The 16,147-nt window shown below is 40.2% G+C and overlaps 1 protein-coding gene across 7 annotated transcripts in view; it reads left to right on the plus strand.

Moving 5' to 3' along the window:
* Positions 1–16,147, plus strand: part of FRY (FRY microtubule binding protein) — a 407,136-nt gene that overhangs the window by 153,720 nt on the left and 237,269 nt on the right. For 2 of the 7 annotated variants that reach the window (XM_044777303.2, XM_014848078.3), the window contains exon 1: positions 9,301–10,407. The exons of the other annotated variants lie outside the window; for them this stretch is intronic. In XM_044777303.2, coding sequence (XP_044633238.1) covers positions 10,338–10,407 — 70 coding nt within the window. In that variant the 5' untranslated portion in view covers positions 9,301–10,337. Of the gene's footprint in view, positions 1–9,300; positions 10,408–16,147 lie in introns of those variants that run through there. 7 annotated transcript variants of the gene reach the window in all.

Below are 16,147 nucleotides of genomic sequence, written 5' to 3' on the forward strand. Positions count from 1 at the left end.
AACTTAGCAATACATGTAAGTTTGGAGAGGAGCTTATTTAACTTGTGAGGATGACATTTTATATGTTAGATTCTCAAACATAGGCAATCTAGATCACATACAATGTGAGTTATATTGCATGCACTTGATAGAATATGGGATTGTAATTAGCTGGTGTTCTATAGTCAAGCGCAAATTTGGGGTAAGTGTTGTACCTTTGGTTTCTAGGAAAAGCCCTATGATACTTATTATTTTCATTTACTGAATGGCTCAATTCTTTAAACATTTCTTGGATATTTCATAGTAGTGTAAGATACTGAAGAGTATAGTGGGGATGACAGAAAGAGCAAGCGATGAAAGGAGAGGAAGAAGTAGAATCAAGAGTACGGGGGGAAAAGCATGAGAAGCTCTCAAATGTACAGCAATTATTTATGAGCGTCTTCAAGAATCACCTGAAACTGAGCTCTCCTGGAAGGCGTGGTGTCAGGAGCAGCGGAGATGAGTGGTTCAAGCACCTGCTCTCAAGAAGGTCCGTGGGTAGGACTGAGGGGGTCCATGGGCTTAGATGGGAAGAAATTACATTTTACTTCTCATTAACTTCTAACTGAAATTGAGTATTTTCCCCAATTACAAATATAGGCAACACACAGTGTTAGCAGTACCTATGACTTTGCTGCCAACTGAAATCACAGATACCTTCATCACATTACAGTTGCTTTGAGTAGATTTCAATATTGTTTATGTTTATTAACTTATTTAAAAATTATAATTATTAAGCCTGTCTCTGGGTTATGTTATTTAATGTATTATTTAAAAAATGCATATATACAATACCACAATTTTGTGATTTTTAAAATAATTTGATAAATGTATTTCAAAATAACTGGTTTCCTTAGTAATCCCATGGATTTTGTCTTGTTCGTGTAAACACATTATGAGACGGAGCCCAGCTTTGCCAGACTGCCGAAGGAGTGCACAGAATAAAGTGAGTTAAGACCCGCCTAGAGCTGCCTAGTCCAGTAAGGGAGCCACTAGCAACTTGCAGCTACTGAGTGTGTGGAATAAGGCTAGTCCAAACGGAGATGTGCTATAAAACACACACCAGATTTCAAATATTTAGTGCAAAAAAGAATATTAAATGTCCCACTAATAATTGTATATTTATTACATGTTGAAATGGTAATATCTTGGGTATATTGGGTTAAATATATTAAATTTAATTTCACCTGTTTATTTTTAGTTAGTATACTTGTAGGTACTAGGAAGTTTTAAATTGCGCATGTGGCTTACGTTACATTTCTGTTGGGCGTCACTGGCCTAGCATCAGATCTGAGCTCCAGTCCTGGCTCTATCACACAACCAGCAATTGTCTTCATTATGATGTTATCAATACTCTGCCATGTCCTGGCTGTCAGATCGACATAAATTTCAGTTTCCTCATCTGTAAGAGTAGATATAAAGCCAAAGGAGAGAGTATTGCTATGTTCATTCCAGATTGAGCCTTCTTCCTAATACATCTCTTACTATCAGAAATGTCCTGCCATCTTATCTTGTCTCAAAGTGCAGCAGAAGGCCCACGTCCATATCCCTTTTCCTTACTCTTCTGCTACCCATTTTAATGAACACAAAATTTAAATTATATATAAGAAAGTAATATAAAGTTGAAGATATAAGAATTCATAGACAAAAGTGAATTTTTTAAAAAAATTTTAAAGGATAAGAAAAAAAGAAAAATTCCCTTGGAGAGCAAAGAAGATGGAAAATAAATCTTGAGGTAGGGTGGAGCAGTAGGCTGACTACAGTCGCCACCCATCCTGTATTTATCCAGAGATGCCAAAGTGGCATTTGGATAAGACCCAAGCAAACCACCAGCACATTCCTAGAGTTGGAAATGGTCACTTAAATAGCAGAACAACCCCAGTATGTCCCTAAACACAAAACTAAAGTCCAGCAGGCAATGTGCAATAGCTAGGAAGGTGACAGTGTATTTCCTTAAGAGCGATGGACTGAGGAGGGACCTGCTGGCTTTTTATTTGTCTGATCCTACACTGCTGGAGCCCTGAGCATCCTAACACCAGCACCCTGAGAATACAAAGCCCTTTCATCTACAGAATCTCCTTTGAGATCATGAAACAATCTTCTGTAGACAACAGATAGTATAGTACCATGTGCATCTTATAAATGAGAAGAGAATAGCTCAAACACAGACGTGGATCACTGTGGCCAGTACTCAGTGAAGTAGGGCTGGCCAGCAGCTTGGGTTTCTCCATAGCTAACATGGTGAGGGTCAGAATCATGACCTTCCAACTCTGTTTCACTGGGCTCCTCAGCCCAGCCTGGGATCTGAGACCTCACCCACCCTGACTGTCTGCAAAGATCATTACTCTCAGTTCTGGCTCCTAAACTGAGCTGTGCATTTGGAATTGCTCTCCCCAACAGCCTGTTAAGCTGCTCCCTTCCATCATTCAGACAGTTTCTAACAGCCCCACCCTCCTACACAAAGCCCTGCCTGTCTGCTCAAGGCAGGGTGGTGATTTCCCCAGCCTTTCTAAAAACATGCCTTGCAAGAATTTCTCTATCCTCCAAAATATACTTGCCCCTTCACGGTTACATTTTCTATTACGTTTGAACTGAGCTTGTGGGTGGAGAATGTGATGTATGTGTTTCTCTGCTTCTCTGTTGTCTGGCACAAACCACAATCTTCTAAAGGCAGGAATCCGAGGGTCCCAACCACACAGCACCATGAACAGATGGTCATTTTGAAGATTTTGAAGGTTTAATCAATGATGATGCCCAGTGAAGTAGACACTTCTTTTTAAAGCATTAGTTCCAAACAAAGGGATGCTCTGTATATCTTTAATTCCTTAGTTCAACTCTTCTTCATGTCAGTGATGATAAGCTGGCTTCAGCTGTGGTTTGTCCTTGATTTACAGGACTTGTCCAGTTGTCTAGTTTCTATCAGTTTTCTTCTATGCCGAACAAAGCACTTTGATAATGCCTTATTAATTTCACAATAGACAACTCAATCACTTTTATATCCATTCATCTTTCTGATTCCCAATTACTTTTTGGTCCTGTGTCAGCTTCTCCTACTAGTCAGTGTGTGCTTTATACTGAATACTTTTGATACTGGCTTTATGAAAACATAATTAAGGTGAATCTTTTGCCAAAAATTTCAAATAATATATACCAAAGCCTTACATAAAATAATTTATTATCCATTGTATGCCTTGCTCATGCCAGGGTTCCTCCCAATAGTGTGGAAAATCAAAGGTTGGCCTGCCCTAAGAGATGAGGCAGGTTGGTAATAAGAAGCTATGTTCTTCATGAGTAGAGAAATAACTTGTCTGAGGTTGTAGTATCAGGGTCAAAATTAGGAGCAGAATAAAAGCTTCCTGATTCCCAGCCCTTCAACCTTTGTTGGTAGGTAACTGTAAACATGTGATCACACCTTGAAGAAGGAAAAAAATTTAATATGTATAAAACTTAAAAGCAAGCTTATGAATAACGCATCAAAATTTCTAATTTACCCTAATTTCATTCACTTTAAAATTATAGATTTAAATAACTATATAAATTAAGTGGTGCCTTTGAGGAAAAATTGATCTGCCCCTTACGACTTAAACTCTAATATATATTCTTATAGATGAAATTGAGAACATTAGTGGGAATATTAGTTCTAGCCTTAAAAGGTACTTAATTTTTATCACTAAATAATGAAAATATCTTACCACTCAACAGTCTTAATGCAACTATGAGAACGCTTCTTTTTTGTTTTGTTAGATTATTATTCATATGGGGAAGAACCAATGTTTCCTTAGTTCTCCTTTACATGGCAAACAGTGTTTGAGGAAGGGTGATGATTAATATAAATATAATTGTTTTTTATTCTAAGTGTTATCTATCTGCATTTTTGGTAAATAATAATGTGCAAAGCAAATGCTATTTTTTGCTTCTTCAGAAAGGACTTGATATTTTATAATCCTGCATTAATTGTTGGCTACTGATGTAGCTAGTTATATTGGACCTCTTTGTATCTCAGTGTAAATAATTTCTCAGGTTGCTGATAGTAATATTTGAACATAGGGTAGTAACGTTATCAGTACTGTTGTGTGCTTTCGTGATAAAGGTCAGTGGAAGAAACCCTTCCACATTTTCACTTTACATATATGTCTAGAAATACAATATTAAATACTATGTGTGCCTTACATTTACTCTGCAGAAATTGAGGTCAAATATTTGTAAGTGCAAAATATGTATGAATGACAACATCTCCTGGTTTGGGCTTTAGGTTAATAATATCCAAATATTCAGGCCCTACCTTGAGAAGTTAATGAGAAGAGTAATTTAGGTAAATATTGAGCTGATACTAAGCTAACTAGAATCTCTCTACTAAGCTTTACCCTGGGTACCAAAAGTTAGAAGCACTAAAATATTAAAAAACACTTTTTTGTACATGCACATGTTTAGGCTGCCTTTACCTTTGCAAAACTTCAGCCTGACCCTGGTAGCCAGAAGAAGTGGCTGGAGGTGGGAGCCCTCTGGAGGCAGGGTCCCTCTCTCCCCATTTTCCTAACCTGACTGTGGAGTTAAGGGGGAATTTTATGCTGCATATACTGGGTTCATTGCCAGCTCCAGATCTGCTACTTAACAGTTGTCATCTACCTATGTGCTCATTTAATCCTCATAGCAGACCTGTGTGATAAATAAGCACTATTTTACAGGCGAGGAAACTGAGGCTGTGAGATGTTCAACAACTTTGCCTACAACACAGGTCCTGCACGATAGAGCAGGGACTTGACTCTGGTATGCTATATTGCTCTTCTTCTAATTAATATCCTTTGAATATTTGCCTTGAAGTCACCATTCAATCATCTGGGGCAGTGTTGGGGATGAGGCCCAATTTTCATTTCACCAGTTATGAGGATGCTAGGCATGGAGACCTGAGTTAACTGATGCCCTAGTCCCAATTCATTCTAATGATGTCTCAGTGCCACTTTTAGAGAGGTGCCCAACAGGTGCCCCACAGATGTGCCCTTTTGTCCTGCTTTGCCCATGCAGGTCCTCTGAGACACAGCCTAACACAGTGTCTTCACATCAAGCACTCAGTAGGTGTTATTTCTCCTTCCCCACTCTAAACTGGTAAAACCCCTTGGGTGACAGTGAGTTTATGAAGAGGGACTTCCCTGTGTAGAGCAGCAAGGGGGATGGACTTTAGGTTTGCTGCCACGTCTCAGTGTCATCCACTGTCTTCTACTGCTTAAATCCCTCAAGGGCTTCCCACTGCAGTAGACCAACATCCAATTCTTCGTCATGGTCCACAGTTCCCTATAAAACTCCTTTGCAGAGGAGGTGACTGAGGAAGAAAACTGGGTTCTGTTACATTTTTTAATGAAAACAGTTTCAGGAGACATGATTTTCCTTGTTTATGTCTTAATCTGTGCGACAACAAGCTGAGCTTTAATGGCGTTCTGTTGCATTCAAAACATTTAAATATATTTCAATTCATTTGGAAAAATTGTGCTGGATAGTAATGGAGTAAATGTTTTCAAAACTTGTAGAATCTATTGTTCTGAAGATTTGTATATATGGGTTGGATTTTTTTAAGGGAATGATTATTACATTTTATGTTTATGAAATGAACATTGTGTGGCATCACTTCATATTATTTCTCTAATATTTCTTAGCACAGGATAGATCAACCCAAATTATGCATCTAAAATAGATCAAAAAAGAAGTTTTTGATTTATCTCCACACTTTGTTCCTTGGGTCCTCTCTAAAAGCTCTCTTATTCTACTGCTTAAAGAAAAACAAACCCTGTCTCTGTAATTGTTTCCATTGATCTCATCTGCTGTCTTTCTAACTCAATCCAGACAATGCTTAATTTGATTTGGAACAGTTCTTAGTAAGAAACAATGTATAGATAGTAGTAGGAATATAATATTTTTAGTGCTTTTTGAGAATTAGAAACTACTGATCAAAAATTGATAAGACAATTTTTATCTTACATTAAGCCATTTTCCTTTGTTTCCTCAGGATGCTAGTGAAACATTTCTCTTCTGCCTAATATATTCTGAGCATGAATGTACACGTCACTCTGTGACAATAATTACGCGTGTGAACCCACGTGCAGCCATCCACAGGGAAAGGGGGAGGATTCCAGTCCTAACCCCGTCAACTCGATCAGATGCTTTAGAATCATTAGGTAATGCCTCTTGATGTTGGCAAGCATCCAGATCGTTTGCCTAGCTTTGTTTTCACATTTTTTTGAACACCACACATTTTAGTCTCAAAAAAGAATTCTCAAAAATGCTAGGAAAGGGAAAACTAAATACGAATTAAAACACAACCCGATTGCACTTCTGTTGCATATTTTTTTCGTAGGCAACAGATAGCATTAGGCATGCGTGACAAGTCTGTTCATTCACTGATTCACTCAATATTTGTTTTTTGCATGAGGACTTACTGTGCGCTAGGAGCTGTGGGGGATACACAACTGAGTGACACACAGCTCTTCTGGAGGGAGAATTAAGACAGATGGTTATACTAGGAATTCAGGCAGGATGTGAGTAAATGCCATAGGTTTTAAGACATATCCATGCACCCTCTACCACCCTCATCCTACTCTGCCACTCAGCAACCTGGGACATAGGGGACCACTTGGCCTCTGCCTTCTTGAAACACTGTTTTCTTAATTCCTCCTGTACCACCGCAGGCTATCACTAGCCCATTAGGTATCTTGATCACAAATAGGCACCCTTTGCTGTGGATTGAGTGTTTGGCAGATACCGCTCCACACCAGGGTAGACACACCCCATCACCACCCCTTTACAGTTTGGAGAGTGGAGTTCAAACTAGATTTCCACCTTCCTTTGCCCCACCCCAACCCCAGGTCAGACGTCCTTGTACAGCCCACAACCTGTACAACAAATCAAATTAATGTGAAAAACAATGGCATTCTTCTCTAGGTTCCTTTGCAGTGGGGCTACAACCCTCAGGGAACGATTCGTCCCCCAGGCTGAAGCCAGACGGGAAGGTAATGTGTAGTCCTGGAGAACCAATGGGCCTTAAGCACTCCTATTGGTGATAACGAGGATCTTAGCGTCTCCTCTCAAACTCTCTCTAAGGAAGTTGGTAACCATGATTCTCTCCTTGCTTATGATTTAAAAAAAAAAAAAGCTATCATAAATAACTCAAGTTCTAAATTTTGCGAGACCTAAATTTTACCAGCTATATAACTTTGACCTTAGTTTATGCCTGTTTAAGCCTCCATTTTCTCTCTGTAAATGGGGCCATCGATAGTACTTCATAAGTTTGGGATGAGGATTAAATATGATGAAGTAGGTGTTTTTATCACAGTATTAATGCTCAGTAAATGGAGATGGTGTCATTAATTATTATCGGTTGTCTCAGGTCACTTTCTGACTTTTTTCCACTCTTTGCTACCATTTCCTGAGGCCTCCCACTTTTCCTGTGTTACTGCTACTTTTCTTTCAGCCTCCAACGTCTACGCCTAATTTCTTGCTTAAAGATTCATTGTATGTTCTCCTAAGATTTTTAAGGAAAGGTCCCTTGTTTTCACCGATATGAAAGCTGAAAGCCAGGGATGAACTCAGATTTGATTTTGTATGTTAAGTACCTCTGTCCAGGTGCCTCTTCTGACTACATTGTTTTAGATCCTCCCGATAGAGAGAGGAGACAAAAGGATGCATGTTTGCAAAAGCTTGCAGCAGGTGTCATTCTACTTGATCTGCAGGGCTTTCAACAAAACAAAAGGCCTTTTCTGTTCTTTTACAGTATGTGCTCTCTTTAAAGGTACTCGAATGCGAAAAAAGCATACACTGGACAAGAGTCCAGGTTCTAACGGACAGAAACTGGGCTCTTAGTTGCCGATTCACTCTTCATAGGGAAAACTAGATGCCATTAAAAACAGTCTTTTCTAAATAGCATTTAAAATTTTATGATCGTTTCCTCCTGAAATATCTACAAGAGTGGCATTCTCAGCAAATTAATATGTTTATAGTAGGATTGAAAACTTTTAAAAGTCAGTTAAGATCTCTTTTATGCAGTCAACAGAGACCCTCTGTACACTTAAGTAATGATATAGCCTGGCATGTTTGCTGACTTCAGCTGTTTTAAATGTCTGCCTCTTGCTATCCCCTAATAATCATCATTGATGTTCAAAAGTGAAGACCTCTAAGTCATATAAATGGTACAAAAATGTATTTAACTTAAATTAAAAAGTTCTATTCTCGAGTCCCTAAGGGTTCATAGTAAATATCAATGTAACTAAAATTTAATTGCTTACTGTATACAAGATACTATGCTAAGCTCTTTCATTCATAATGTCATTTAATCTTTCCAACAACTGAATGAGGTAGGTACCACTAGCATCTCTACTTTGCAGATGAGGAAACTAAGGCTTAGTGAGGTGAATAGCTTGCCCTGGGTGTCATAGCTAGTACAGTCTGGAGCCAGGTAGGAATCTGGGGCCTGTCTTGAGAGTCTGTGCTCATTAACTTCTAGGCACCATGCAGACCCCCTGTTTATTCACTGCCATCTGCAGTGGGGGAGGCGCCAGAAAGGTGGGCATGGATATTAGTGTTTGTTTTCAGATATAATAGCCACTTCGAGGTAAAATCTTTGAGTCCTATTTCACCTGAAATCCATATATTCAAAGTACAGGTGGTGAAACAAAATTAGCTCATCAACTCTAATAAGCATGTAAATGAAAAAAAATCAATCCTATAAGAGACTTCCTGAGAATAAAGTGCCAGGAGTGGAGCTGGAAATCTTAGTGGTTGAGTGCTTTCCTTTTGTGTAAGTATAAAAAGTTGGAAAAGGTCATTATAGTGATAGTATCTTAAGGCATTTTAGGACATAGTCGTAAAAATTCTCTTTAGTGTTGAATTTTTAAAATTCTTAGTCTTAAAAAAAGTATATTGTACTCTTTCCCTTCCATTTGTCAAATGAACTGTTAGTCTGAGAAGTCCTATTTGTGTGTTGACTGAGGGGAGGTGGTTGCCAACTATTTTTTATGTTAAGTAATATTAATATGGTTTATTAATTCCTTTGGAAAATATTAGCTATAAATATACTGGGAAGGGGGTAAGATTCCATGATTTATGAGATGGTTGGCGAAATCCCACCTACTCAAATGTACCCTGTCAAAATTAAAAGTACTCTTATTTAATTCCCTAGTTAAGCTGAATGATAACATGAAACAAAGCTAACTGAAATCAGGACCCCTGATAACAAGATTTCATGAAATAAAAAGCCATTGTACCACCAGGAATGTAATGCTTTTGCTTTTTATCCTTTCAATACAAATAAAATAGGCTTTATTGGGCTTGGTGCCTCTTAGAAATGAAAGGTTTGAGAAACGGATCCATTGTGAAGCCTGACATTCCGTAAACAAGCCAGCTAAGCAGTTCATACTGTCTCCCCCAGATGCACACATTAGGGCTGGGGAGATGACAGCATGACCAGGAGGGAGACCACGAAGTGCAGATTCCACTGTGCCCATGAAAGAAGAGGAAGAAAAAGCCCAGGCAAATGTCTTCTTATTGAGCTTTCCTACTGCAACAGGGCTGACGGATGGGGCTTTTTAAAAACGTCACTGCAATGAGATCCAGGGGTGCAGCTCCGCTTACTGCAGCGCGATGCAGTTGTGTATATTTCAGGGACAGACACAAGGGGAAGTCGGAGCTAGTGCACACGCGGGCTGCTCACTGGAAGCATTTCTGAAGACGGGATCCACAGAAGCTGGGGCATTCCTCCTCCAGCTGAGTCAGGGACTGAGTGGTGGCTCAGGTTGAGACTGTGGGCAGGGGCACGGGGCGGTGCTCCCAGCCCATCCCTCAGCCCTGCGGCTGCCTTGGGGAGAGCTGTGTGGGCAGGGAGGCTGTCTGCACCGTGTCAGGGAGGCACGCCAAGAAACCCTTCCTCCCAGGGAAAAACGGATCAGAGTTCAGGTGGAGACTTCTTTAGTACCGTACCTGGCTGGAGCAGATCCTGTGGGCGGCCGGCAGCGGGCGTTTCTGGTTATGGCAGCCCAGAAATGAAAGCAGTCGCGGCCACCGCCTCTGAGGGCTGCAGGGAGATCAGCACCCAGCAAATAAGAAGCAAGTCCTGGACCCGGAGGAGGAGGAGGAGCGGTCGAGCATCTCTCTCCCGCTCCTGGTGTCCTTTAAATGAGGACTGCCTGCCAGCGCCAGAGGTAGATCTGCAGAGGCTTCGTCTCAGCTCCTGATCCCGCTTACATCACTAACCTGTGACAGGCACATCTCCACGCCCGGTACCTGCTCCTCCAGCGGCAACCAGTCCAGTCGGAGGAGCCTCTTTGTATGCAGCTGACATGGCCAGCCAGCAGGATTCCGGCTTCTTTGAGATCAGTATCAAATATTTACTGAAATCCTGGAGTAATAGTGAGTAATAGAAAATAACCTTTTTTTGTTTGTTTGCTGGATGTTGCGTAAGGTTCGAGAAATAAAATCTCAACTGGACGCAAATGCCTGTGAGCTGAGGAAGTTTTTTGCTTCCATCTGCTATGAAAAGCAAAATGTCAGAGACGGAACTAGCTTTCTTTAAGTGCAAAGGCTGCCATGGAATTAAAGTAGATTTTGTTTGATTAAATTTTCAAGTGAGATGGCCCTTCAGACTCTGGCAGAGCACATGAGGGGCATTCCGGGCTGCATTTCCTGCCTCGATGTTTATTTGATTTGCTCAGTCTTTATCTAAATATTTTGTGAAGTCTGGTTTAATCAAAGGGGTGTGGCAGGGTTTCAGAATACTTCATAATTGTTTTATTAGGGTATTGTCTAAAGAAAAAAGTCCTTAACAGTTCAAAACCTAAGACTCATCTTTTTTGTATATAGAGGCATTTTGCACATTTATTTGATCTCTCTCTTGCCCATGTGGATGATGTTCAGAATGCTGTTTAATAGTATTTGAATTTTTTAAAATCCTGAGGTTTGTTATAATCCAAATAACGTGCTTTTCTTAAATGTAAACAAGTGAGGTTCTGACCCTTATCATTTATTAGGACACCAGAATGTTATGGCTTGTGAAGTTCCATTTCTGACCTACTTAAAGATTTTAGCAATGAGATACTTCAAAAAGACAACATCTAAGTCATCATGAATGTGAAAATGAATTCAAATGAGGCCTTCAGGTGATCAGTGATGCCTTGTATTTTCTCAACAGTTTAAAAACAAAGTCTTCTCTGTATCACCAACAGCCTTCCTACTGGCTTTTGATCAAAGACCGGCAGGTATTACAGATCCTTAATTGTTTGAAATTTTAAAAAAATTTCCAAGTGAAATTTTGATATATTATGTGCATACTAATTAACCTACCTTAGCTCAAAGAGCTAGTGATTAATTATCTCCTACACAAATGACCTGTGGCCAAGATTGTTCTTATGCAAACAAAACCTGGCCAGGAGAACCTGTGCCATAATTGCTTGAGAAAAGAACCAAAGTACCTTCAGCTTAAGGTATTCAGGGATATGCATCTCTAGATGATATCCATAGAAACCTTTTTCCAGGTCATTTTGCACCACTATATACACTGTGGGGCTTGTCTGAAGCTGCTTTTCTACAAGTGGGTAGCCATTTGGGAGTAATACTGTCACCCAAACAGCATTCATTTATTGATTATAGTCATAATTCATTTATCTGGGATTCATTGCTTGTGTAATACTTCACACTCAAGGATGAATCTCCCTTTGTCTCTCCACCCTTTGATTAATGAGAAGAATCTGACATTACAGTGTTCTTTATGGAGCAGTATTCCAATAACTGGAAAGACTTTCTGTGAGTTTGACATCGGCATGTGGTTTTGAATCATTCTGAGTACTCCAAGGCCAGATTATTTTCTTCCATCAATTTTTGTCGTTGCCTCATTAGATAAAAAATTATGTTGTGACGATACTGAAGCCAGTGAGATTTCTTTTAAAATCTTTCTCCCCTTGTCTGTTTTCAGATTAGTCTAGACAAAGTGTATGTTCTTTCCACCCTTCCTAAACTCTCTCCACTCCCCCAACACACACAAAGAAAATGGTTCAAAATGACTCTTCATTTCTACTTTGCAAGTATCTGGGACACAAGTTAGAATTCTTTCAATTCATTCAGCAAATATGTATTCAACACCTACTGTGTGCCAGGCTCTGGGGCTGCAAAGGTGAATAAGACACCTACCCGCCATCATAATTTCTTTATTGCCAAAGAGTGAACTTGGTGATTATCTAGCGTTCCTTCAGGGGCCAGAATGTATTTCAGTCCTTTCTTGAAAGAGGAAGAGGAAATATACTTTATGCTTAGTCTTCTTGAAGCTTGTTGCAACACTAACCTGCTTATAACCTAGCATAGCTCTCAGTTTTACATATTTTCAGTAGCAAAGAGATAAAGGAATGCGTATGCAAGGCAAAGTAGAAAACAGAAGCCTTAGGGCTTCAACCTCCTCACTGTAACCTGGCTGAGAGGATGCAGCATGGGGCATGCCACTAATTGGCCCGCATTACAGGTTCCAGAGGCGAGAATGCCCACCCACATGCCTGAATGGAGAATCAGGCCCCTAATTATATGGTAGTGCTTATTTATGAAAGTGCAACAATTAAAAGGCAATAAAACAAATTCTGTAACTATGACTGACTGCTTTGCAAGGTGGTAGTAACAAGAAAGATGATTCCATGAGTATTTCCAGGTTTCCACTAGTTTTTTTAAAAATGGAACATTGTGAGGAAAATATAATTTTATATATATTTGTCTCCTGTGAAGAATTAACAAGTCAGTTAAGTCAGTCATTGCCTGGTAAGATGTATTAGCTTTTAATTCAGCATTCATTTGAACGCTTCATTGGCGTGCCCCCTCTGTTGGGCTGCTCTTCGTTTTAATGGGGTTGGGAGTTAAAATGGCCCTGATGTCTGGAAATAAAATGTCCTATGTAGCCCTCACTGTGGAGGCTTTCCTCATCCCCTTGGACACTCATCCTGTTGCGCCTGCCCCTCCCCAAGCCATTCAATGATTCTCACAGCTGCTGCCCCTTGGTGTTCACGGCCTTAACCACCACAGGGCCCTTCTCAGTCTCACCTGGAATACTCCTAGTCTCCTAATGGTCTGCCTGACATGGAGCAGCCTGGAGAGGCTTCTGCCAGCATTTCAAAGACTATACCACAGATCCTTCTTGCCCCTGAGTATCTGTGACCGCCATTCAGCGCCCTCTTTGAGCTCCTCATCCTCTCATGTTGTTTCTCTACTCCAGCTATATTTAATCTGCTCACCTTCCTCTGTATTTTACAAACTTGCTCTCCAATCCTTGCCCTTGCATATGTCAGCACCCCTAATCTATCATGCCCTCACCTAGAACACACAAGCTGCAGGACCATGTGTTCTTGGTTCAGATCTCTACTTCCTGTACTTGCATGGCCTTGGACAGTTAATTAACTGCTCTCTGACTCAGTTTTCTCATCTGTAAAATGGAGGCAAAAAAATGGGTACCTCACAGGAGTAAATGAAGTATGAAGACATAAAGTGTTTAGCACAATATCCAGCACATTATAAATGCTCAGTAAATGTTAAAATTATATTAATGGATTCCAATGCTCCCCTCTCTTCTAAACTCACTTAAAATCAGAATTAGAGCATTTTCTATTTTAGCATTGACATCCTCAGTGGATTATTCTGGGAGTGGTCAATACTCACTACACCCCTAAAGAAGGGCACTGCGTGACTTTATGCCAAAACTAGTTGCTTGCTTTGAGCCATTTTTTCCCTAGATTTCCTTTTGAACTTTACCCCCTTAGCTACCATTAGAATATTCCTAACTTCCCTAAGTACATACCTTCCAGCAGCATGAAAGATGTCCTGGGAATATTCTCAGTGGCAGAAAGTTACTTTGGCTTTCAGTTTTGCTCCAGAAAAAGTTTAGAGGAGATAGTTCCAAGCTATTTCATGGGGAAGGAGAGCTTGCTTTATATTGGTGTATAGAGCTGGTGTGTGGGCTCTCCCACCAATCTGAAACCTCTAACTGGCATTCCTCGTGTTTCTATCCACCCCATGATGTCCAGTGAACACAGGGCCCAATGAATGAAGGTACATTCAGAATCCATTCAACATCTTGATCTTTCCAGGGCAGTTTGCATCTTTCCTACAATATTTGGCAAATCTTGCATCCCACAGTGGGAAACTTTTGAATGCCTGTTAACTCTTTCAGGTAACAAGAATTCCATTGACAAATAAGCTGCTCTGGGGAAGTGAACAAGCCCTTTGCTTGTTTTGAAAGGGGATGGGGTGCATTGTAAAATGTCTGATGTTGCTGTAGAAAAACCTGCATCAGTTGGGAGAATCGGATGTGGTATTTTTCAGATATGTTGGAGTGAGTTAAGTTGTGGTGATAAGGACAATATTTCTGTCCAACATAGAAATGCTGGTTGGTGTAGAGTTGGCTCTGGAGACAAAGAGAAATCATGAGCAAGTGAGGGCTGAAAATACCTCCAATTTGCTGCAGAACGGTACTTATTGATCCTTATTTATGTCACCAGTATATCTCAAAGACACTGAGAAATGCTTAAGAAAAATCTCTAGATGTTCTTATAAGTGTCTTTGTAGAGTTGGTTTAAAGAAGTAGAATACTAAAGAGGTTAACCAAGTTGCCTAAATCCAGCAGAGTAATACAGCTCAAGGGCAAGCCCTTACCCCAGTTCTTTTAACAGTAGGAAGTACCCAGCACCGTTCCAGGCACTGAGAAGAGCGTTTCTCCAGTGTTCCTGTAGCTCGTTAGATGTTTGACAGTGCACAGGCTCTCGGGCTCTGGTCACTTCTGCCAAAGGACTTTATAGTCCTAATGAGAACAAAACCCCAGAGCAACATCCACTCTCTCTAACAAGAAAGAGTCTATCCCTGGGTTTATGATGGAGACAAAATAGAGGTATTTTGTTGTTGTTGTCAAAATGCATTGAGCAATCCTAGAATAAAAATAACTGCCACATTGACTGTGGGCCCACTCTGTGTCAAATGTCATCTTGGTAGTTTATATGTGGGGCAACTGCATCGTTATTTGTCCAAACTGGGACACTTTTGAGAGTGAAAGTTAATAATTATGCTAGGACACTGGAAGTAAACTGAGACTCACCCTGGGCAAAGGAGGTCACGCTGTTCATTATCGTCACTCCAGTAACTCTGCAAATTTACATATTATCCACATTTTATTGATGAAAAAAAAAAATGAGAGTTGAGAAAGTGATTTGCTCAAAGCCAGAATGATGGTAAGTGCCATAACCCCCTGCCCCAATCCAGTTGATAATCACATATTTTTATTTTATTTATTTATTTTTTTGGTGAGGAAGATTAGCCTTAAACTACCATCTCTGCCAGTCTTCCTCCACTTTGTATGTGGGTCGCCACCACAGCATGGCTGATGAGAGGCGTAGGTCCATGCCCAGGATCTGAACCCATGAATCTGGGCCACCAAAGTGGAGCATGTCAGACTTAACCACTATGCCACCTGGCCAGCCCCAGATAATCAAATTTTTTAAAATCACCCATCGGATGATCAAAGGATCAAGAACACTTGGGAACCTAGTGCTTTGTAGATACTTTCATTCTTGTTGTCTGATGCCACTGCCACTTCTCAGCGTCCTCTCTCCATGTGCACCTCTGAAGTGCTCTCATTTGCTCACTCAAGTTCTCTGTCTCTGTCTCTCTCTCTCAAGAACCAGTGCTGGAAAGCACCATCGCCTGAGCACAGACCTCTTTGAAAGACCTAAGTATTGACTAGTGTTCACCATCATTCATACAAATAACACATAGGCAGCTCTGTGCCCTATGGTCATCTGATTAAACACACACATAACACACACACACACAGGAGTGTGATTAAAAGGTACATTTCTTCTTTTAGGAGTGTTTTATGTTGATTTTTTTCTCTATTTTTGAAAGTATATGTAAATACATGTAATTTAAATGGCTCTAGCAAGCAAAAATGCGTTACTCATCTTTACTTCTTTTAGAATGGTCATTTGCCTACCTTGCCGAGGTTCTCTGATATGTTGTATTTCTCTTTAGGAAACGGTAGCAAACTCCTAATTATCTTTAGCAGTGAGAGCAGGGAAAACATTTCCAGGAATAATGGAAATCTGTCTATAATTCAGGTATCTCCTTTTACCTG

Source organism: Equus asinus, chromosome 11 (assembly GCF_041296235.1).
Source record: "Equus asinus isolate D_3611 breed Donkey chromosome 11, EquAss-T2T_v2, whole genome shotgun sequence".
Classification (NCBI taxonomy): Eukaryota; Metazoa; Chordata; class Mammalia; order Perissodactyla; family Equidae; genus Equus; species Equus asinus.